At 49.7% G+C, this 21,889-nt stretch overlaps 1 protein-coding gene across 2 annotated transcripts in view; it reads right to left on the bottom strand.

Annotated features, from left to right (window-relative positions):
• The window catches only part of RUNX1 (RUNX family transcription factor 1), a 144,715-nt gene extending 126,014 nt beyond the window's left edge, over nt 1-18,701 (bottom strand). For both annotated transcript variants that reach the window (XM_038134229.1, XM_038134221.1), the window contains exons 1-2: nt 18,567-18,701; nt 18,263-18,376 (exon numbers count right to left, since the gene is read on the bottom strand). In XM_038134229.1, the coding sequence (XP_037990157.1) occupies nt 18,263-18,317 (55 nt within the window). In that variant the 5' untranslated portion in view covers nt 18,318-18,376; nt 18,567-18,701. The remainder of the gene's footprint in view (nt 1-18,262; nt 18,377-18,566) is intronic.
• Nucleotides 18,702-21,889: the final 3,188 nt, after the last annotated feature.

Consider the following 21,889-nt stretch of genomic DNA (forward strand, 5'->3'; position numbering starts at 1 on the left):
TGGCCCAGCTTTGAAATGAAGTCCCTGGAGAGGCACAGGAGTGAGCTGCTCCCTTTTTCCTTGGGAAAGCCGAGGATTCCAGGGAGCAGCTGGCTGTAACAGGAGCCCTGCACCCCACACTCCCTTTTGGGCGTGAATCCCAACGAAAAGAGGGATATTGGATGTCCTCGAGCAGGTGTTACTGGATTAAAGGGGATAAATTCTGATTTTTACTGGATTAAAGGGGATAAATTCTGATCTGGGGCTTTTTAGCACTGCTTAAATAAATATTATTGACTCTGCAACCTCCTTCTCTCCTACCAGGGAAGGAGGGATTTGGGTTTGTTTTTTAGGGAATTTTTTTCAGAAATAATTTATTAAAAAGTATATCAGATTTTTTGTTAAAAATAGACATAATTCCAGGACCTGAAGGAGCTGACAAGAAAGATGGAGAGAGATTCTTGCCTGGAGGGACAGGAGCCAGGGAATGGCTGCCAGTGCCAGAGGGCAGGGCTGGATGGGATCTTGGCAATGAGGAATTGTTCCCTGGCAGGGTGGGCAGGGGCTGGGCTGGAATTCCATCCCTGGATCCCTGGCAGTGCCCAAGGCCAGGCTGGAGCTGCCTGGCACAATGGAACGTGTCCCTGCCCATGGCAGGTTTTTAAGGATGGGATGATCCCTAAAATCCCGTCCAGCCCAAACCATCCCATGAATCTGAAGACCTGAATTGAGCCTGAGCAGGCAGAGGCAATTCATGAGGAGAAAAATCATTCCTGATCCTCCAGAAATTTATACACTGGGAGCTTCACAGCTCCTATGGCAGGAATAATGTTTGCTTTCGGGAAGGAATGATTTGATGCTGACAAGAAAAGAGCCCTCGTTCAGAGGAGTGGGGGAAATCTTTCCTGGAGATCACAAAAATTTTGTGTTTCTTTTCAAGCAGGAGCAGTAACATTTGGTTTTACAGCTTCACCACTCCTCACACCTCTTTCTGTCTGCAAACATTGACCCTGCTCTGTGGCAGCTTCATCCCAGAATCACCCCAGTGGGAAGAGACCTCCAGGATCACCCAGTGCCACCAGCACCTCCCCAAACGCTGTCCCCAAGGGCCACCTCCAGACTTCTGAACGCTCCCACAGACAGTGACTCCACCATGGGCAATTATTCCACTTCCTGACTCTTCCTGTGGGGGAAAACCCCTCAAATATCTTTTCAGGACCTTCCCTGGTGTATTTTAAGTCCATTTTTTTTTCATCCTTTCACTTGAGTTGTGACATCTCAAAGTTGGCATCGCCCTGAGACACAAACACAGATCTTTGTCCCACTGATGGCCCCTGAGCCCAGGAATGCTTCTGGGCTGTGTCACCAGCTCTGATCTCCTCCAGAACTGCTCTGAGCATGGGCTGGATCAGCCCAACAAAGCTCTTGGGCGCATCAGGCTGGCGGGTGGCTGCAAACTCCCGAAACCCCAAAAACCGCGACGGCTCCGCGCTTTCAATGCGCTCATTCCCACCCTCCTCCTCACCCGCCGCCGGCCCCGCAGGAGGGTGCAAACCCTCGTTCCCTGCGAGCTGCAGAGCTCCTGTCCCTTCTGGGAAACCAAAATAACTGAAGAGAGGCTCGGCAGAGCTCGGGGACAGGAAGGCACCGGGGGGAGCGGGGACGGAACTGCTGCAAGAGCAGCACAGGGCCCTTATCAGCGCCAGGCAGGGGCTGCGGTTTGCTCGCTCTCGCAACCCTCCTGCAACTGTCGCTTGTTTTCCTACAAACAGGATGCCCCAAAGAGGCCAGCAGCTGGCCCAGGACTCCGGGGACAGGGGTGTTCGGGGTGCTTGCTGCCAGCTTGGAGCCTCTCGGGGTTTTCTCCCGGAGGAAAAGTGGCTGCAGGTGTGAGCCGAGCTCCTTCCTGCTGAGAGGAACGAAAGCGTCGCGGTGGGGCTCGGCTGCGTGGCAGGGGAGAGGCTGAGCTCCCAGTCTGCCCCGTTTTTGTGATTCCACCTCGAATTTGTTGTTGAGGGAGGGGTTGTGCTACGCTGAAACAGCAAGGGAATGTCTCGGTGTGCCCGGAAAAATTGAGGATGCTCCGTCCCTGGAATTGTCCAAGGCAACGGAGCATTGTCCAAGGAGCAGCCTTTGGGAGCGAGTGGCTCCCAAATGAAATGGCCCTGAAAGTCCCTTCCAACCCCAACCATTCCCATGATTCCATGCAGATTTCCATGATTTCTCTGCTATGCAGTCCCCCTTTGCTGGAATGAGGGCTGAATTAATGGAAAAAAAAGCCAAAGGAGGAACTGGAGGTGTCCAAGGAAGGCCTGGAGGTGGCACTCAGAGCTCTGGGCTGGGGACGAGGTGGGCATGGGGCACAGCTGGGACTGGATGGTCTCAGAGGTCTTTTCCAGCCTCACAGATTTGGAGATTCTGGCATTCTGTCCTCCCAGCCCGTGGATCCTGACACCATTCCCACCCCCCTGCCCCAAATTTTGAAGCTCAGGCCCCTCAAGGAGCGCGTTCTGTTCTCCAAGCTCACTTGGGCTGCCCTACAGAGAAACCTGCCCTGCCAACCAGCGAGGCACCAGCCTGGAAATTTACCCAGAAGGGAGATATGGGAAAAACCAGAAACAAGCTCAGATAATTCCCTGGGCGAAGGTTATTCCCTGTGCCAGAGGTGGAGCCTTTTCCAACGGCAGCTTTGGCTTTGCACCCTGCAAGTGTTTCTGGAACTTCCCAGTGCCAGATCAACACCAGGGAGAGCAGGGGGGAAAAAAGCAGCTCTGGAATTAATTTTTTTTTTAAATGAAGTTGTGCTTTTCAATTATTTTCTGCAATAAAAAAAAAAAGAAATAATTTTAAATGCATGAATGAAGTCTCTGTGTGCCACACCAACCTCGTGCTCTGCTGGAGCCTGGGAGGATTTTAGGGAGCCTATCAAGAATATCCTGACTTTGGAAGGGACCCAGCTTGATGTCCAGAAACAGCTCTTGGCATTTTCAAGTTCTCCTGCTGCTCAAAAGTAACTGGAGAACACTTTTTTCCCCTGGATTTGAGCTGGATTGCAGCTGGAGAGGTACAATATTAGGGCCCTGAAATAATGTGCAGTGCTCAGGAAATTTCTGATTAAAACACCAGCTTGATTCAATCTGAATTTTGAGGTAAACACGAGATCTTTTGGGAGATAGCTGTAAAATTTGAGGTTCTCAGAACTGCTGAACTTACAATCTGATCATTCCTCCCTAATTCTTCATCCATGAAGATGAGGAATATCCTATTCTCAGAGTCATTTGATCTTTTCAGGATGGATTTGACTAACTTTGGAGGCCACTGGGGCCAAACTGAGCTGCAAACTCCCCTCTCAGGCTGCTTTTGTGGAGGCAGAGCTCGTGTGATCTCTCCTCGTTGTCTCTGGCCCTCCCCCAGCTCTTGTGGTTTGCGGGCCAACTTTACTAAAGTTGATAGAGCAGAAGTGGGCTGAAGTTCCTTTGGCTTTCATGAGACGTGGCTGAGAGGCTCTGTCAGAGCTCCCTCCCAGCTGAAGGGAGCCTGAGGGAGGTTTTAGATTCCTGGAGAAAGGAAAAAGCCTTCCATCAGAGTGAATCCCTCTCGGGTTTTGCAGACCTCAGGCACGAAGCACATCCATGTCTGTAGGAAATCTGGGTCTGCCTAGGACAGCATCTCCTGGCTTTATAATTGCACCAAACCAGACTTGGCTTGAGTTCAGGTGATGCTTCCATCTGAAATTTTACCCTCCAAGGAGAAGCCTTTTGGTGGCTTTGCACATTTTCAATGAAAGCTTTTTGGAATTTCCCACTAAAGCAAGGCTCAGCCCAGAAAAGAATGACAAATTCTCATGAGAAGCAAGAGAGGCTTTCACCACCTTGCACAGGCTGTGGGGAAGGCCCCCATTGACAACATCTGGATTTCATGGAATCAATATCCATGGAGTAATTGCATGAAATGTTCAAGCCAATCATCCACCTCCATCCCAAGTGCTTCTCCAACATTTCCCATGAAACATCACCAGGTCAGGGAGGGCCCAGCCCTGGGGGCACCTCTGGGTGCTGTGCCCAGCTCTGGCTCCTCAGCACAGCAGGGCCAGGAGCTCCTGGAGCTGGGCAAGGGCCTGGAGCAGCTCCGTGCCCAGGAAAGGCTGAGGGAGCTGGGGCTGCTCAGGTTTGAGCTTTTCTATTTTTCATATTCTGTGCTGCTTTAGTGCACAGTTCTGAGCTTCATATTTTGGGATGGTGAGCTCTCTGCACAGAGCAGGGAGACAAAACAATTCCTGCTCCAGCTGGGCACCAAGGACAAATGATCCAAAGCTCAGCCCAGGAGCACAAACAGCGTGGGCTGGAAAGAGACAAACAAGCAGGGTGGGAGTGCCTGGGCTAAAGCTGGAACGGGACAATGAACTGCAAGGTGCAAATGGAGCAGAGCTGAGCCAAGGGAGAGACCCCGGGAGCGCTCGTGCATTTTGGGACCATTTGGGTTCATCTTGGGTGCAGCCCTGGCTGGGCTCTTGTGCTGCCCAAGGTGGATCCATGGAGGTTTTTGAATAAATTCCTGCTTTATTCTTTAGCTCTGCCCAGCCTCTGCTCTGGGTCAGCCCTCACAAGGCATCAGATGGAGCTGCTCAGCCTGGAGAGGAGCCCCAGCTGAGAGGAGCCTCAGCCCTGGTGTGGCTGTCCCTGTCTGTCCCTCTGGCTGTCCTTGTGTCTGTCCCTGGTGTCCCTGTGTCTGTCCCTGTGTGCAGGAGGTCAGAGCAGCCCCAGGCTCTGCTCCAGGCCCAGCAATGGCCCCAGAGCCACGGGCAGGGGCTGAGCCCAGCAATTCCCCTGCCCAGGAGGCACAACTCCTGCTCAGCTCTAATCCTGACTCGAGCCAGCCTTTTGGCTCGACACCCTCCTCATTTTTTATCTACCACATCACCACTTGCATCAGAACTCTGACACAAGCTGCCTCTCGGGTTTCACATCTATTCAAGCGACAAAGCAACAGCAAAGAAACCAACTTAGAAATAATTCTCTATTTCCCTGCCATTTTCTCCCTCCCACGCCCAGCACACGCCACTTTCGAGTTTTGCGTTGCTAAAATTAATGTTGATGTCACTGCATTACCAAAATTAACAGGCCCAGGCTCATGCAGGAAACTTCTAGGAGAGCCTGGAAAAAGGAGATTAAGATCCCACAGGAACCTGTTGGTCCAGTGGGATCTGTGCACAGGGTCCTGAACTTGAGATTTTGGGAAAAAATCAGAAACTTTGGAGGTGCATTCAGCACTTGTTGTCTCAGGACTCTGGGTAAACTCAGAAATCAAAGAGGAGGAGTGCACAGCAGCTCCAGGAGAAGCCAATCCTTCCATCCCAGAGAGTTTGTGGATTTCTCATCCCTGGAAGTGTCCAAGGCCAGGCTGGATGGCACTTGGAGTGACCTGGGACAGTGGAAAACTCTGAGTGCAAAGCGACTGAAATGAGATGGTTTTTAAGGTCCCTCCCAACCCAAGCCAATCCATGATTCCATGATCCCTTCCTGACTTTCTAAAAAAGCTCCAGGAATCAGGATCAAAGAGAGGAATTCCAGGTGCCAGGCACAGAACCAGGATTTCTTTGGGCCACCTGCATCCATCCAACCCCAAGCAAAGGGAGAAGACACCAGTGAAGGAAAGGACAATAATTCAACAACCCAGGAGGATGAACAATGTGGGATTCACTTCAAACACTGAGCTTCCAAAAAAACCCAAAACCAAACCCAACAAAAAAACCTGGAAAAATGCCAGTGGATCATTCTGGGAGCACAACCTGGGGGAGTTTCCTCTATTTCTTTATTTTAACTCACGGGCAAGGGCAGCTCCAAACACCTGTGTCTCAAATATCAGCAGCTGGGCCTCAGATTTCCATCACCCAACCATTCCCTGAAATCCTGGCAGCTCCAGCTGCTCGGGAATATTCCCCCTTCCAGCTGGAAAATGCAGCCCCCAGTGGAAACAGAGGAAAGGTGGTTTTGCTACTCAAGGGTTAAATCACAATGAAAAACTTCTTCCCCTTCCTGACTTTCTCACCCTCTTTTCTGCACTGAATTCTGGTAAAAAAAATTAAATTTGATTTTTTTTTCCAGGCAAATCCTTAATCCACTCAGTTATTTTATTTTTTTTTGCTTTTGTTTTATTATAACTCAAAGCAGGTTGTTCCTCAGCCGCAGAAATGCAAACCAGCAGCAAAATTTGCAACCTAAGTCATGTGCTAGAAATGTCTGGGTGAATTGGTCGGTGGCAAATGTTGCAAAGAGCAGCATTTCCTCCAGACCTCAATCACGAGGTAGTTTGTTTTCTCACCGAGGAAAAAGAAGTGAGAGAAGAAACTTTGCTGCAGGTAATGACATCCTAAAATAGGACAGCTCGTGTTTTTCTATAGGTTATTTATTTAATTTCTCATTCGTCTTTGAACTGCAGTTTCAAATAAGCGAGGCCTTAATTTTCTGCAGGAAAAAACCAACCAAACAAAAAAAAATACTAAAAAGTCCGGCAATACTTTAAAATATTCAAGCTCTTCACCTTAACAAGGGAGGGACTTCAGCCAGAAAACGAGGTAAGGGACAGGAAAAAGATTTTCCTTGGAAATGAGGTGAAATCTGATCACAAATTTCTGTTAAATCGCAAAAGCTCTGTGTAGGATTTTGCATAAACCTGAAGCTCCAGAGGCTGACCTCGTGTCCAGCCTGGTCCCACGGCTGATCCCCTGATCCCTGTGCCTGGAATGGGCTTCACCAAAGGCTGAAAAGGAGCTGAGCAGATGGAAAACCTCCAACTGCCTCTGTTGAAAAAGCGCTTTTGATCTCCAGCTGGGGTGGTTTCATCAAAGCAGGAACACCCCAAAGCCTCAAGAGCTGCTTCTGCCCTCTCCACGTGGGACACGGATGTGCCCAAAACTTGGAGCTGTGACAGGAGGGAAGGGTTGGGAGGGGAATGTCCTAATAAACCTGGAAAAATGAGCCAAGCCCCCGGTGGGCAGCTGGAATTGGCACCTCTGGCTCACACAGAGGCGTTTTTTATTCAGCACATCCTGAGAATGGGGAAAAACAGGGCAGGAAGGGCCAGAATTGAACTGTTGGAGCAAACCAGAGGAGCAGAGGGCTGGAGCAGCTCTGCTGGCAGCAAAGGCTGGCACAGCTGGCATTGTTCAGCTGCACAGGAGAAGCTTTGGGCTGAGCTCAGGGTGGCCTTGCAGGGCCTGCAGGAGCCCCAGGAAACCTGGAGAGAGACAATTCCCAGGGGAGGCAGGGACAGCACACAGGGAATGGCTTCAGAGTGAAAAATCACAGGTTTAGATCAGATCTTAGGAACAATTTCCTCCCTGGCAGGGTGGGCAGGGGCTGGGCTGGAATTGCCAGAGCAGCTGGGGCTGCCCCTGGATCCCTGGCAGTGCCCAAGGCCAGGCTGGACACTGGGGCTGGAGCAGCCTGGCACAGGGGAAGGTGTCCCTGCCATGGCAGGGCAGGGATGGGATGAGTTTTAACATCCCTTCCAACCCAAACCATTCCATAATTCCATGACTCTCCTCCAAAGCAAAAGGTAGATGTTCGAAGAGGAACTGCTGGCCTGGGCCATCGGTGCCACACCCTTTTCTGCAGCACAAGAGTCATCCCAGGTCTCATGCAAGGCCCAAAGCCATCAGCCAGGTCTTTCCAGTGGTTTCCCTGACTCTTGGATCAGGTTCCATGTACACAAAAGACTGGGTTACTTCAATTGCCCCAGTAAAGTGTGACTCTTCATCATCTTTCCTTGCCTAGAAATCAGTTTAATGACACAGACTCACCCCACAGGGGAACCCTAAATCCCTCTTCATGTTGGTCATGTCTCATCCCAAACGGGATTTATACAACCATGGATTCTCCTTAGGGATCCACAAGGATTATCCAAATCCAGCTCCTGGCACTGCCCAGACGCCAACAATGCCACCCTGGGCATCCCTGGCAGTGCTGTCCAAAGGCTCCTGGAGCTCTGGCAGCCTCAGGCCGTGCCCATTCCCTGGGGAACTGGTGACAAAAATGACTAATTTCACTGCAATCCCTATTAGAGGAAAAGAAAACCACCCCAGCATTAAAAGTTCTGATTGCTACTCCAAAATCTGAACGATTCATCACTTTTAAACCCCAAAAGTTTATCCTGTCTCTGGTTTTTAACCTTGGCAAGTCATTCACATTTCATTTCCAGGCATGCTGTACATGAAACCCTGCTTCATTTAGAAAATTAAATCATTTTCTCCAGTAAGGGACAGCCAGAAGAAGCTCATGTTCCTATAAGAGACCTGACTCTTGGTTTCAGTGTGCACAGCTTTTTTTTTGGTGTGAAAAAACGTGTGGGTGTTCAGCCCCGTCCATTTTCACTTTTACAGGTTTGATAAAGAGAAAACTCTGCAGACTGAGGGGTCCTTTTCCTCTCAGAGGTGGCCGAAAGGATGAAAAAAGTTGTAACTAAATTTCTTGCACAGGGTTTGGAGCAATGAAACCACCGCATTCTGCAGCAAGTGATTCACCAACACTCAAACACAGACTCAGAAAGGTTTGGGCTGGGAGGACCTCAAAGATCACCTTGTTCCACCCCCTCCATGGGCAGGGACACCTTCCACTGTCCCAGGTGTCTCCAAGCTCTGTCCAGCTGCCCTTGGATACTTCCAGGGATCCAGGGGCAGCCACATCTTCTCCAGGAGTTTCATCCTAAGGATTTCTCCCTAATATTTATTCTAAACCTCTCTCTTTTAGTTGAAAATTTTGTTCATGGAGTCTGAACTTGAGTGTGTCTTCCAGATATGAATCCTATTCCCTCTGACTCATACAAACCCCAAGAGCTCATTTACATGGAGGTCCTGAAAACCAGAAGTGTTTTACAGAAGTCTGATATTATCTGCTAACTGAATTCTGAATTACAAAGCCCTTCCCGTGAAGGGGGAGGAGCCCTGGGGCTCCCAGACCCGGGGCCCCTCTGGGTGATGTCAATCCCACAACCACTGAGGTGGGAAGGGACCTTCAGGATCAGCCAGTGCCACCCCAGTGCCACCGGCATCACCCCAAACCCTGTCCCCAAGGCCACATCCAGACTGCTCTGGGACAATTCCAGGGACTCCAAACCTCCCTGGGCAGCTCAGCCCAAGGCCTGGCCACTCTGCCAGGGAAATTTTCTGTCCCAATCTCCAACCTGAGCCTGCCCTGGTGCCATCTTAGGCCATTTCCTCTCATTTTTTCCCTGCCCCTCCTGGCAGGAGCTGTGCAGAGCACTGAGGTGTCCCCTGAGCCTCCTTTGCTCCAGGCTGAGCATCACAGAGCTTGGACTTATCCAACCTGCCCTGAAGGTGGAGTTTAAAAAGTGCTGGATCTCCTCAGAATACCAGAATCAAGGCTGGGAAAACCCTTCAGGGTCACCCAGTGCCACCCCAGCCCCACCGGCATCACCCCAAACCCTGTCCCCAAGGCCACATCCAGACTCCCCTGGGACAATTCCAGGGACTCCAAACCTCCCTGGGCAGCTCAGCCAGGGAAATTTTCTTTCCCAATCTCCAACCTGAGCCTGCCCTGGTGCCATCTGAGGCCATTTCCTCTCCTCCTTTCACTTTCACAAGCCTCCCTCACTGCCCCTCCTGCAATGAGCTCCCCCTGAGCCTCCTTTTCTCCAGTCTGAACCCCCCCCCCAGATCCCTCAGCTGCTCCCCCATCCCTCAGGATGTGTTTTCCAGCCCTTTTTCCCATCTCTGGACACTCTCCAGCCCCTCAATGTCCTTTTGGACATGGGGGGAGCCCCATGCAGCCACCCCTGGCAGATGTCAGGATGAGCTGTGGTGCTGAGTGAGGGCAGGAGATGCACCCCAGGGCTGTCACTACTGATTTTATGCAGCCAGGGCAGATTTAAGGTAGCACTGCTTTAAAACCATTCCTGCAGCCACACTTCCTCTTTCTTTGGGGGAAGAAAATCCGTCCTAGAGCCGATTCTTGGGATAAAATCCTGGATTCCCCCAGACAGGGACAAAGTGGCCACCGACTGTTCAGTCTGGAGAGGAGGAGGCTCAGGGGGGACCTCACTGCTCTGCACAACTCCTGCCAGGAGGGGGGAGTGATGTGGGGGCTGGGAATTCTCTGGGAGTGCTCAGGAGGAGTCTGGATGTGCCCCTCGGGGTCAGGGTTTGGGGTGATGCTGGTGCTGTTGATGCTGGGAGTGGGTGATCCCGAAGATCTCTTCCCACCCTGCTAATTCCAGGATTCCGTGGATCTCTGAGCGCAGGTCTGGCTGTCACAGCACAGACGAATTCCACAAAACCCTGTAAAAAAATGAACTTCTGAGAGCTGCAGGGTGGTGCTGGGGCTTTGAAGGCCCCAGACGTTTGTCACAAAGGACACACAGCCCCGTGCTTCACCCTGAACCTGCCAGGGATTCCCCAGACTCTCCCTTCCCTTTTAAACACCGCAAAAAGCCACTGGAAGGGCTGGCTCAGAGCTTCTGAGCTGCTGGTTTGATGAGGGTGGCAGGGCTTGCCCTAAATACAGCAGCTTGAAATGTTTATAGCAGATCTCATAAAACCTGACTGTTTTCAGGTTTCCTTCCAGTGCTTTCTCAGAAAGACTTGTAAGACATAAACCTTTCAACCTGCAGAGAAAACCCAACCTAAATGCAGCTTCTGGGCTTTCAAAATCACGGCTTCAGTATGAAAGCAGATGACAGGAAACATCCTGCAAGACAAAATATTCATGAGGCAAAAGAAAAAAAAAAAAAACCCCAAGCCCAACTCGGACTGCTTGGGGGTACACTGGAATCAGAAACTCAAACCAAAACTGCAGGTTGGAAACAGAAATTCCCAGATTGATCAAAGCCAGAGAAAGTGTTCTCACAGACCTTCACGAGCTGAAACTGCCCAGTTTGACAGAGTTTCACTCACGGCAGAAGTGGGGAATCCTCCAGACAACAGCAAAGATGAATTGGAAACTCAATTTCCAACTGAGCTGCCCTCACTCGCTCCTTCCCTGATTCACACTCACTTCTCCTATGCCCTTTTCTTCCTCCTATTTCAATATTTTGAATAAATCTTTATAGAAAATTCGATCTTTTGGACTAAAATTAGTGCTACTGGACTAAACCACTTAGTTTTATTATTAAATTTAAATTGTTTGTAAAGCTAAGCTTTGGCTGGGATCCCAGTGTAAAAAAAAAGTCATTTATTTTGGAAATGACATTGGGAATCTGCATAATTCCCACTCTTTCCATTGGCAGGAGTGGCGTGCCTTGATTTCAGTACCCCTGAGGATATTCTGGTTGTGCACAGGCTTCACCAACTGCCCTGGGTGGGAAATGCAGGACGTGGCTGGGGGTGTGTGTTCCATCACCATCTGTCAGAGCTGGGGCAGCTCTCTGCTGTTCTTTGGGCAGTTTTTTCTTTATCTCTCCCACAGCCAATCCTCCCTCCAGGAGATCTCTGCTGTCCATGGCCACTGAGTGTCCCTGCATGGCTGAGAAAATTCCACCATCCCATGGGGAGATGCTCTGCCCAGGGCAGGAGCCAAGCATTCCCACCTGGATCCAACCTGAGCCTGGAACAGCACAGCAGCCTCTGCCCCCTGCATTCCCAGAGGAGCAGCTTTCTCCTGCCCTGCATTCCCAGAGGAATTCCAGGCCCATCTCCAGCAGCCCTGGAGCTGCAGAGGAAAACTCCAGCCTTGTGCAGGATCCCTGCTCCAGCAGAAGCACAGCTGGCCCTGCAGGAGGGCTGAGCCACCATGGAATCAATGGATTCAAAGATAATTTTTTTTTTAAGAAAACACATCTTAGGAAATAAACACTAAAAAGCACCTTCTACTGTCAGTAGTGGTTCCCAGTTGAAATTATTAAAAATAAATTCAGTATAACAGAGATGCAAGTGTAAAACTTGTAAGAAGTTCTTTCTGTCTGCAGCCTTGAAGCTGTGCTGCCACCACCCTGACCCACAGGCTGCCAGCTCCTGTTCTGACTCTGGCAGGGTTGTTTTGTATTACTGCATTCTTATTTTTATCCTTTTCTTTTTTTTTTTTTTTAATTCCTAATAAAGAACTGTTATTCCTGCTCCCATATCTTTGCCCAAGAACCCCCTTAATTTCAAAATCATCATCATTCAGACCATAATAATTTGCATTTTTTTTTTCATTTCAAGAGAGGCTCCTGCCTTCCCTTGCAAACACCTGTCTTTTCAAACCAAGACGCCCTCAGCCTGGAGCCCTTTGTGGGATCTCAGATGCTTCAACCAGCAGCACTGCTGTCATCTCCACTGCTGCCACCCCACTCAGCTCGTCGATGCCTCTCAGAGAGGAGAGATCATCGCACAGTTTGGGCAGCTGACTCAAGTTCATCCAAACATTACCCAGAGCAGAAAAAGGAGGGAGATGTTTTCTTGTCCTCTCAGCCCAGTGAGTCACCGTGGCCTGTCTCCCTCCATGGCCAATCCCAGATGTCCTGGAGGAAGCCACAAATCATCTGGCAGATGACAGAGCTGCTTCCAGGGGATCTTTCTTCCCCAGCTTTAACAGGGTTTGCTTTGTGCTCTGAAACAGGGCAGGGAGAGGCAAAGGGAAAACTTCACCCTTCCAAAGTTTTTTGGGTTTTGGGGTTTTTTTTTTTTTGGTTTTTTTTTTTTTTTTTGGTTGTTTTTTGGTTTGGTTGGTTTTTTTTTTTTTCCCCTCAACCTGGCTGGTATTTATTAAGAAATTGTTGATGATCTTAAAGGGCTTTTCCAACCTAAACAGTTCCATGACGCTTTGTATGTAAGGACAAATCCAGGAGTTTTTAGGATTCTGTTCAAGCCTTTGATTCAGGGGGGTTTTATGGCAATGAACCTTCCCTGGTGCAATTTAATGCCTTTCAGCCTTTTTCTCCATCCCCATTCCTGCCTGGCCCTCTGGGAATCCCTTTGGATGTGCAGCAGAAACCTCTGGAACCCAGCAGGTACCCCTTGCACGTGGCAGGATGTCAAAGTCAGACATTTCTGCTGGCTTTGGGATAACCTACAGAGAAATCTGCTTTTTTCCTCAGGATTGTTCCTCCTTGGCTTTTCAAAACCAGTTTCTAAATCCAACAGCAGTAATTTCCTTGCCACTCTTGTGTAGGTGCAGACTCTCCCCTCTCAAGTAACAGCGTGATGGAGATGCTCTTTCTTTATTCTGAAGTCACATTTCAAAAATTACTTTCATAAACTTGCCACTACCCCTGGCTTTCACATGCATTTCGAGATAAGCATCCTGTTATTTTGGGATCACGCCTCAGCAGTCAAACTAAACCTTGATTATCTTCTGGTCACAAAAAAAAAAAAAAAAAGAAAAAAAAAAGAAAAAAAGAGCAGTTTCTTTTCTGTTTTTACTGCATCCCCTGGCAGTGGGGGGCAGATACTTTCATTTTCCACCTCGGAGCTGCAGTTGGTCCCTCATGGTAAAAACCCCCAGCAATCTCTAATTAATGGCCAAGTGGGCAAAGGCAAAACAATCTGAGGGATGTGCAGGCCAGACAGAGCCTAAATCCTTTTCAGACTCAGCACAACACATCCCTGGGCTGAGCGTGGCTGCTGAAACGCTCAGTGAAATATTTTGGCGCAGGATAAAATCTCTTGATCTCACCAGAGCAGCATGTTCAGCTCTGTCAGACTTTTTACTTCCTGCGTTCAGGCCTCGCAACGCTTCTCAAGGCTTTTAAGTGAAAAAAGAGCTCGGGCTGTGTAAATCAGACATTGTGCAAGGTTTTTCTACTTGTAAGCCAAGGTTTTTATGAGCTTTAGTTCAATTTCCTATTCACAAGCTGCAGTCAGTGGTTTATAATGCTGACATGAATTAACTCTTTGGTACGGGGCAGGCAGCCTGAAAAAGGCCTGGAAAATTCTCCACAGTGACCAGGGAATTTATGCTGCTGGAAAAAGAGAATCCCAGACTGGTTTGGGTTGGGAGGGATTTAAAGATCATCCCATTCCACCCCTGCCATGGCAGGGACACCTTCCACTGTCCCAGGGTGCCCCAGCCTGGCCTGGGACGCTTCCAGGGATGAGGAATCCACAGATCTGGAGCTGATGGGAAGGAGCCCCTGGTCCCTTCAGCCTCCACTCCCACCCAGCACCAGGGACTTCAGGACTTCTCCAACAGGAATCCCACCACGAGGGAATTACAGCCACTAATTTTCAATGAGAAGCAGAGTGCTCAGGTGTCCCTGAATCCAGGAAGGACCTTCAGAGCCAGAAGAGCTTCTCCATTAAATCATCTCAAGACCTCCAGGATCACCCAGTGCCACCCCAGCCCCACCAGCATCACCCCAAACCCTGTCCCCAAGGCCACATCCAGACTGCTCTGGGACAATTCCAGGGACTCCAAACCTCCCTGGGCAGCTCAGCCCAAGGCCTGGCCACTCTGCCAGGGAAATTTTCTTTCCCAATCTCCAACCTGAGCCTGCCCTGGTGCCATCTGAGGCCATTTCCTCTCCTCCTGTCCCTGCCCCTCCTGGCAGGAGCTGTGCAGAGCACTGAGGTCCCCCCTGAGCCTCCTTTCCCCCAGTTCAGCTGCTCCTCCCAGGATTTGTTTCCCAGCCCCTTCCCAGCTTTGTTGCCCTTCCTGGGACTCACCACACTTTTATTTTGCATTTACAAGGCGAGAATCCCTCAATGCCTGGGTGCTCCTTGGCGCTGCAGGACTCAGAAGAAATCACCCGCGGTGCATTTTTCTATTTTTCCGTATTTTAAAATTCCTGTGCTGCTGTTCATCCCCAGTTGATAACAAACCACCCAAACGTCACACCACGGCCATGATTAAATTAATTGATTAAAAAAAATCACAAGGGCAAAACCAGGAGAAAACTTCTTTGCCTACTGGAAGAATCAGACCTTGCAGCAAAAACGAGGGAAAAGCGCCCTCCTGGAAAATATTACACTTGGTGCTATTTCGAGCTGCAGAAAAAGATTAGTTCTGTTTTCTTTCAGAGGCAAAATTATCAGGAAATTTAAAAATCGTTAAAGAGAAATTACAAAATTAGAAATGATAACACTGGAAATCATAAAATTAGGAATTATAAAATTAGGAATTATAAAATTAGGAATTATGAAAATTAGGGGGGAGGGTGCGATGCAAGTATTTTGCCCCCCTTTAAAACCCCTAGGGTCACTCTTTACCACAAGACCCCCCCCAACAAGACTCATTTTGACGCCCCATCCCAAAAAGTCTCCTTGGAATATGTTGGGAATTGAGAGGTTCCAGCCTGATCCTCATTCCCTGAGCCAGGAGCTGGTGTGGTGTGATAGGAAGAGGGCCACATCCTTTGTGGTGTACCACACCCCATTAATGCGGCAGGGTTTCTGTGCCTGCCGCTGCCTCCGGGGCTGCAACAACGCTGTTGCTTCCCCATTCCCCTCTTTTCCCCCCAATTTTCACCCAGTATCATGCTCCAAAAGAATGATGGATTTCCTTCTCACAGAGCTGCCTGGCCTGATAAAGGAAAATCCACTGAGAAAACAAATTTTTTTCCCCCCTTTCCTTCACGATTTCAGTTGAGGGAGAAAGTGCAATAAATTTTGGCGGGAAAAGCAGAAAAGAGGCACTTTGGGGACGTTTCTTTGCAAAGGCTGTTGAGAAATAGGGTGAGAACAACCCACCCCTGGGATGATTATTTTTCTTGCTCCCGAGCCCAAACGTTCCTTTTGCTGAGCCCGGGATTTTGAAACTGCCCCGAGTTCGTTTGAGTGGAGAAAGGAACAAAAAGGGAACTGCTGGAAAACCGTTCCACGCTCACGCACACACGCGCCATGCTCTTTTGCAATGATGAAACATTTGTTTAACAGCTCAACTGAAGTGCTTGACCCGAGGTTTTCTGCAGGAAAAACCTCTTTACACAAGGTTCTGCAGGATTTTGTGCCCGGGCTGTCAAAACTGAATAGGAAATTTTATATAAATGTAAAAACCAGGAGTGATTTGAGGTGGAAGGGATCTTAGAGATGATCCCATTCCACCCCCTGCCGTGGGCAGGGACACCTCCCACTATCCCAGGTTAGTCCAAGCCCAGTCCAGCCTGTCCAGAACATTCCAGGTGTTCCTAAGATATGCAGGTGACTTCCAGCCTAGCCCTGATTCCCCAAAGAAAATGAAATACCGGCGCTGGAACAACATTAATGCCAAAAACGAGGACAAAAATAAACCCCATTCTGGGGCGTTGAGCTAAATGTCTTGCTGGATTAAGCAGCTTCATGAAACTCCTCCTTTTCTGGACAAGCCAGCCCTTGGTTTTCAACCAGCTGCTCAGAAATGTTCTGGGTTCCTGCCAAGCACACGACCCCTGCTCTCCATCCCGCCCCGTGGCCTGGCACAAGCACAGCCCCGCGGGGTTCACTCTGTTCTTTATCACACTCACAAAATTTCCTCAAGAAACCTTCCTGTGCTACACATTAAACACCCAGCAGTTGCTGAGCTAAAAAAAAAAAAATTAAATTAAAAAAAAAAAAAAACAACAACATAAAAAAGGCTGACGAATTGCAGGAAGATCCTGCTTGTTATTTTAGCAGTATTGCTTCCTTTCCCTGCTCGGGGTGCTGAGCGATGTCAGCACCTCTTGCTCACCCTTCAGCATCTCCCCCACCCAGGCACGAAGGTGCTGGTGACTCACAGGCTGCAGTGCCAGGAAAAAGATGGAGAAAAACTCCGGGTATGAGGAGAAGGCGGGGGGGGGAAAATAGATTTGAACAGCAGAGCTGGGTAGGATCTGGGCAGGCTGTGACCCTCAGGAGCTGCTGCCAGAGGTGACACAGCAGCTGGGAGCAGCTCTTCCGCATTCCCTGTTATTAATGGGAATAAACTCCTGACTCACGCCAGCCAGGCTGGGCTCTGAGCAGCTCTGAAGTGCTGCTCCATTTTTGGAACCCTGGCTGCTGAGAATTCCAGACTTTCTGTGCTGCCAGGCACTGACCCCCAGGAGAACACTGCATTTGACCTAAAGCCCTGGAGAAAACTTCCAAAATTAAATAATAGAATTAAGATTATGAGTATGTCGTTTGAGTAGAAGTGTGTGATATTGCATGGTGGAAAACTTGGGGTTTAAAGTTTTAGAATCAAATAATATGTATAAAACAAGATAAAAGTTTTAAAGCAGAAGCTAGTCCTTCTTTACCTTCTTCAGCTTCTTCTTCATGAGTTTGAGCAGTATTGTGTAGTTAGATAAAAAAGTCCACGCTACAAGCCACAAGTAGTTATTGAGTCAAAAGTAAAGATAATTTACGTACAATTTCTTACATAACAGTTTATCCTTAAAAAACCTTATAGAAAGACACATCTCCATTTTTAACTTATTAAGTTAAGCACTACGAAACTCACACCTTGTGAGACTATAATAGAGACAAAAACTAACAAGCATCAACCTCCAAACAAGAAATACCATCTCACACATTTAATCCCAACTTTAACCAAAAAAAAAAAAAGACCCCAAAAAATCCACTACTCCCTGGCCAAGCCTGGGCTGGGCCGGGCTCTGTGTCCTTGTCACTCACGTGGGCACAGCCCCGCTGCAGGGCAGGGAAAAGCTCAGCTCCAGGAGCTCTTTAGGAAGGTCATTCCCGGGAAGCTGAGAAGTTTCCCGTGCCAGCCCCGGCTGGGCTGTGTGAATAAGCCATGACTAAAGCATCAGCTCCACGGCGGGGGCTGAGAACACGACAGGAACGTTACAGCCTCTCGGTCACTGGTGACAAAACACAGATTGCTGGCTGAAATTCCCCCCGGAGCCCCTCCAGGGCTGCAGCTGCTCCTTCAGCCGTCGGAGCATCCTCAGAGCCTCCCAGTCCATCCCCACCACTCCTTTCTCCGAGCCACGTGAGTTGCAGCAAACTTTAAGCGGGTTCCTAAGCTTTTATCTGAGCCTTAAACCCAGCCTAAATCCTGCTCTGCTGGCTGGGCTTGCTGCTCCCTCCCTGCACTGTCATTTGTGGTGGCAGCAGCTCAAAAAGTCCCCAGAAAAGAACCAAAGAGGAGCTTGTGCTGCCACTCTTGTACCTGCAGTTATTCCCAGGAGTTGTCCGAGCCCTCTGGGATTTAGGAAGAGCAAATTCACGAGCGTGCAATGGTTGTTTCAACAGCTCAAATGAAACCTTGTTGTAATCTCTTGAACTGATAAGCAAGGAGATGACATTTCTGCGAGCTCAGATATCAACTCAAAGAAAACTGAAGTGGAAAAAACCCCATGCACTGCAAGGAAGTGCCCAGATCCTCTCCAAACATGCATTTTTTGAGACACGGGAAAGCAAAACATCTATTTAGAAATTCTGAATGGCACTTACCTCTCAAGAAGTGCTGGTAAGAAGGAAGTGACTCAAATATGCTGTTTGAAGCCATTGTTTCCTCTCTAAAACTCACTCTCTCTTCACTGGGAGGGAATTTAGGGTTTCTTCCACCTTGGGGAGTGCAAAGTGAAGATTGGTCATTGCCACCACCCTCCTCCCAGCCATCCCCCTCGGCTCCATCCCGGCGCCTGGGGAGCGGATCCTGAGTTACTTTTGCTCAAAGAACTCTGAAATAGTTTCTTAAAAAGAAGGAGGGGGAAAAAAAAAAAATAGCGGCTTGGTTGTGGTTGATGATGCTTACCACCCTCCGAAACCCTGTGGTTTGCAGGCACAACGATTCGCCCTCCCTGCTGACCAATATCCCGGACCCGCTCTTGGGTGACTGCCTCCGTACCCAACTTGTGGTTCTGTGGTTGTTTATGAGGCCCAAAGAAGTGTTTCACACAACCCAAATTACAAATTTAACTGTTCCCCTTTCCAGGACCTGCCTCCATTGGTTCTTTTGTATCACATGACTGGGGTGATGTCGGCTTTCTGCTTCTTGCCTTTTTTTTTTTTTTTTTAAAGTTTTTTTTTTTTTAACTTGCTGAAGTCATGCCCTTCCCACTCCACCTGCCCTCCCCGGGGCTCCAGGCAAGGATGGAGTTGCTGAGGGAGGGAAAAACTGGTGATTCACCAGCCCCAATCCTCCGAAAGGTCTTTGATGAGTTCATTCAACTCCTCTTGTTTGGTTGTTCTTGGTTGGTTTTTTTGGAGCTCCTGCTTATTTTGATAGCGACTTCATTGCTGCTTATTCCATAGGAATTCGAGGCTGGCTTTGAGGCTGCTGTGAAGGCAGCAGGATGTGGAACTCATCCTGTAAAACACTGGGAATCAGCTGGAGGGGAGACCCCTGCAATGAGATTTATTTTGTCAAGAACATGGAACAAAAAAAAAAAAGGAGATTAAAAAGTCCCAACATTTATTTTTTAAGAAAATTTTAAAAAAGAGGGGAGATTTAAAAGTCCCACATTTTTTTAAGAAAATGGGGGAAAAAGGGGGATGTTAAAAAGTCCCAACATTAATTTTTTAAAGAAAATTGGTAAAAAAAAGGGAGATTTAAAAAATCCCAATTTTATTTGGAATCTCGAGGATGGCACCCTCTAAAGAGTGCTGGAAGATCACAGGAAATCTTGGTCTTCCATAGGGTCCAGTCCTACGATCCTTTCTTAGCCCGGTTCTCCCTTTCTTTTCTCCCTCCCCAAAACAACAAGAAGAAAAAAATTAAAAATAAAAAGCCTAAACCAGTCATCAATTGGAAGTTTTGTCTCTGGCCGTGCTAATGAAGAAGAGAAGAGAAAATTCAATTACTACTCCATTAAGTAGGAATTCCTGGAAAAAAAATAGGGGCTTAATCCACTTGGATTTTTCTGCTTATTGCAGCTGTGGAAGCAGAGTCTTGTCACTGCCTGAATTTCTTGTGGCATCACTGCCAGGGCATCCTGGCTTCCTTCTGGAGTCACTGGGAGCTCTGGGGGTGTGTGCTGTTCATTTTCCTTTTTCAAAAGCCAGTTTGCTGAACCAGAGACTTAAAGGATCCTGGGATGGTTTGGCTTGGAAGGGACCTCAAATCCCACCCAGGGCCACCCCTGCCATGGCAGGGACACCTTCCCCTGTGCCAGGCTGCTCCAGCCCCAGTGTCCAGCCTGGCCTTGGGCACTGCCAGGGATCCAGGGATGGAATTCCATCCCAGCCCCTGCCCACCCTGCCAGGGAACAATTCCTCATTGCCAAGATCCCACCCAGCCCTGCCCTCTGGCACTGGCAGCCATTCCCTGGCTCCTGTCCCTCCATCCTTGTCCCCAGTCCCTCTGCAGCTCTCCTGGAGCCCCTTCAGGCCCTGCCAGGGGCTCTGAGCTCTCCCTGGAGCTTCTCCTCTCCAGGCTGAACAGGCCCAAAAAGCCTCTCGTGGTGCAAAAGGATTTGGCAATTCCAGCCACACAGTTCACCTAGGAAATTGGGATGTTTTCCCAAATGAACTACCAGAAAAAAAAAAAAACCCAGAGCAATTCTGAACAGCAGGAACAGGGAGCTGAGGACTCTTCACTCCCATGCCTTGAGCTTGGCTCCATCCTCAATCAAGGATTTTTTTGCTTCCCGGCCCTTCCAGATCCTGCTGCCAACTTTCTGCCTGGATCGGGACAAACCTCCCCCCGCTGGGGAGCTGGATGCCTTCCACTCCCATAGAAACACCCCAAGGAGACTCCACCTGCCCAGAGCCCGGCTCCCCAGGAGCCTGCCCTGGAGCCGGGACGAGCCCGCGGGATCGCTCTGGGAAGCGCATCCCGGCTCCCAGCTGAGCTCCGGGCGGGATCCGGGTGGGATGCGGGTGGGATGCAGGATCCGGGTGGGATCCAGGCGGGATTCGGGTGGGATGCGGGATGCGGGATGCGGGATGCGGGATGCGGGATGCGGGAGGGATGCAGGCAGGATTCGGGTGTGATCCAGATGGGATCTGGGCGGGACGAGGGCGAAATGAGGGCGGGATGCGGGATGCGGGAGGGATCCGGGTGGGATCCGGGAGGGATCCGGTTGGAATTCAGAAGGGATCCCGGTAGGATCCCAGCGGGATGCGGGTGGGATGCGGGTGGGATCCGGGTGGGATGTCGGCGGGATGCGGGTGGAATGCGGGTGGGATCCAGGAGGGATGTCGGCGGGATGCGGGTGGGATGCGGGTGAGATCCCGGTGAGATGCGGGTGGGATGCGGATGGGATCCCGGCGGGATCCGGGCAGGCGCTGCGGGACCGGCACCGGCAGAGGGAGCTCGGGCCGGCGGCACCGAATTTTGGCTTCACTTTCGCAGGGTCCCCGCCCCAAAAAGGCGATGATGAGAGTTGAATTCAGGCAGCAGAATTCCAGGATCTCGTGGCACATTCACCTGGGGGAAGGCAAAGCCCCAAATGTCAGGTTTGTCACCACGGGAAAGGATTTTTAAATTGGGATCCAGAGGAGTTACCTGTGAGGAATCTGTTATGTCCCAACAGGCAGGAGAAAGGATTATGGAATCATGGAATATCCTGATACAGCTCCAGCTGCTCCCTGGGTCCTGTCCCTGTCACAGGGGCAGAGATTGGAGCTGCCCCTCGGCATGAAGGGTTTATTATGAACATTTTAAATGCCATCAGGTGGGAGATGAGGCCAACAGGAATGTGTTTCCGGCTGCTGCAGGGATGTGTTCTGTGGCAGGATATCACATTCCTTAATTTCTTACTGTCTGTCCTGGCATCTGGGATAGAGACTCTTCCTGAAGGATCTCTAATCCCTGGATTCTCAGAAGACAAAAACCATCAGAGCCTGAAATCTCTTTTGGAGCCTTGAGCAAGCTGATCCATCCCTGCCCATGGAATGAAATGATGTTTAGGGTCCCTTCCAACCCAAACCATTCCTTGATTCTCCAGTTCCCTGATTCTCTGCTTGGTGTTGCATTTTTTTTTCTCTTTTCCTGGCACTCAGCAGGTCGGGGCAGGAATGGACACAGCAGGAACGGCGGGGCTAGGGCACAGCTGAGGGACAAGGGACAGTTGGGCTCCTTTTGTCACCTCCTGGCTGCAGATGATGCAAGGGAAAAGCTCGAGTGGCTCCTGG

Source organism: Motacilla alba, chromosome 1 (genome assembly GCF_015832195.1).
Source record: "Motacilla alba alba isolate MOTALB_02 chromosome 1, Motacilla_alba_V1.0_pri, whole genome shotgun sequence".
In the NCBI taxonomy this organism is placed as follows: Eukaryota; Metazoa; Chordata; class Aves; order Passeriformes; family Motacillidae; genus Motacilla; species Motacilla alba.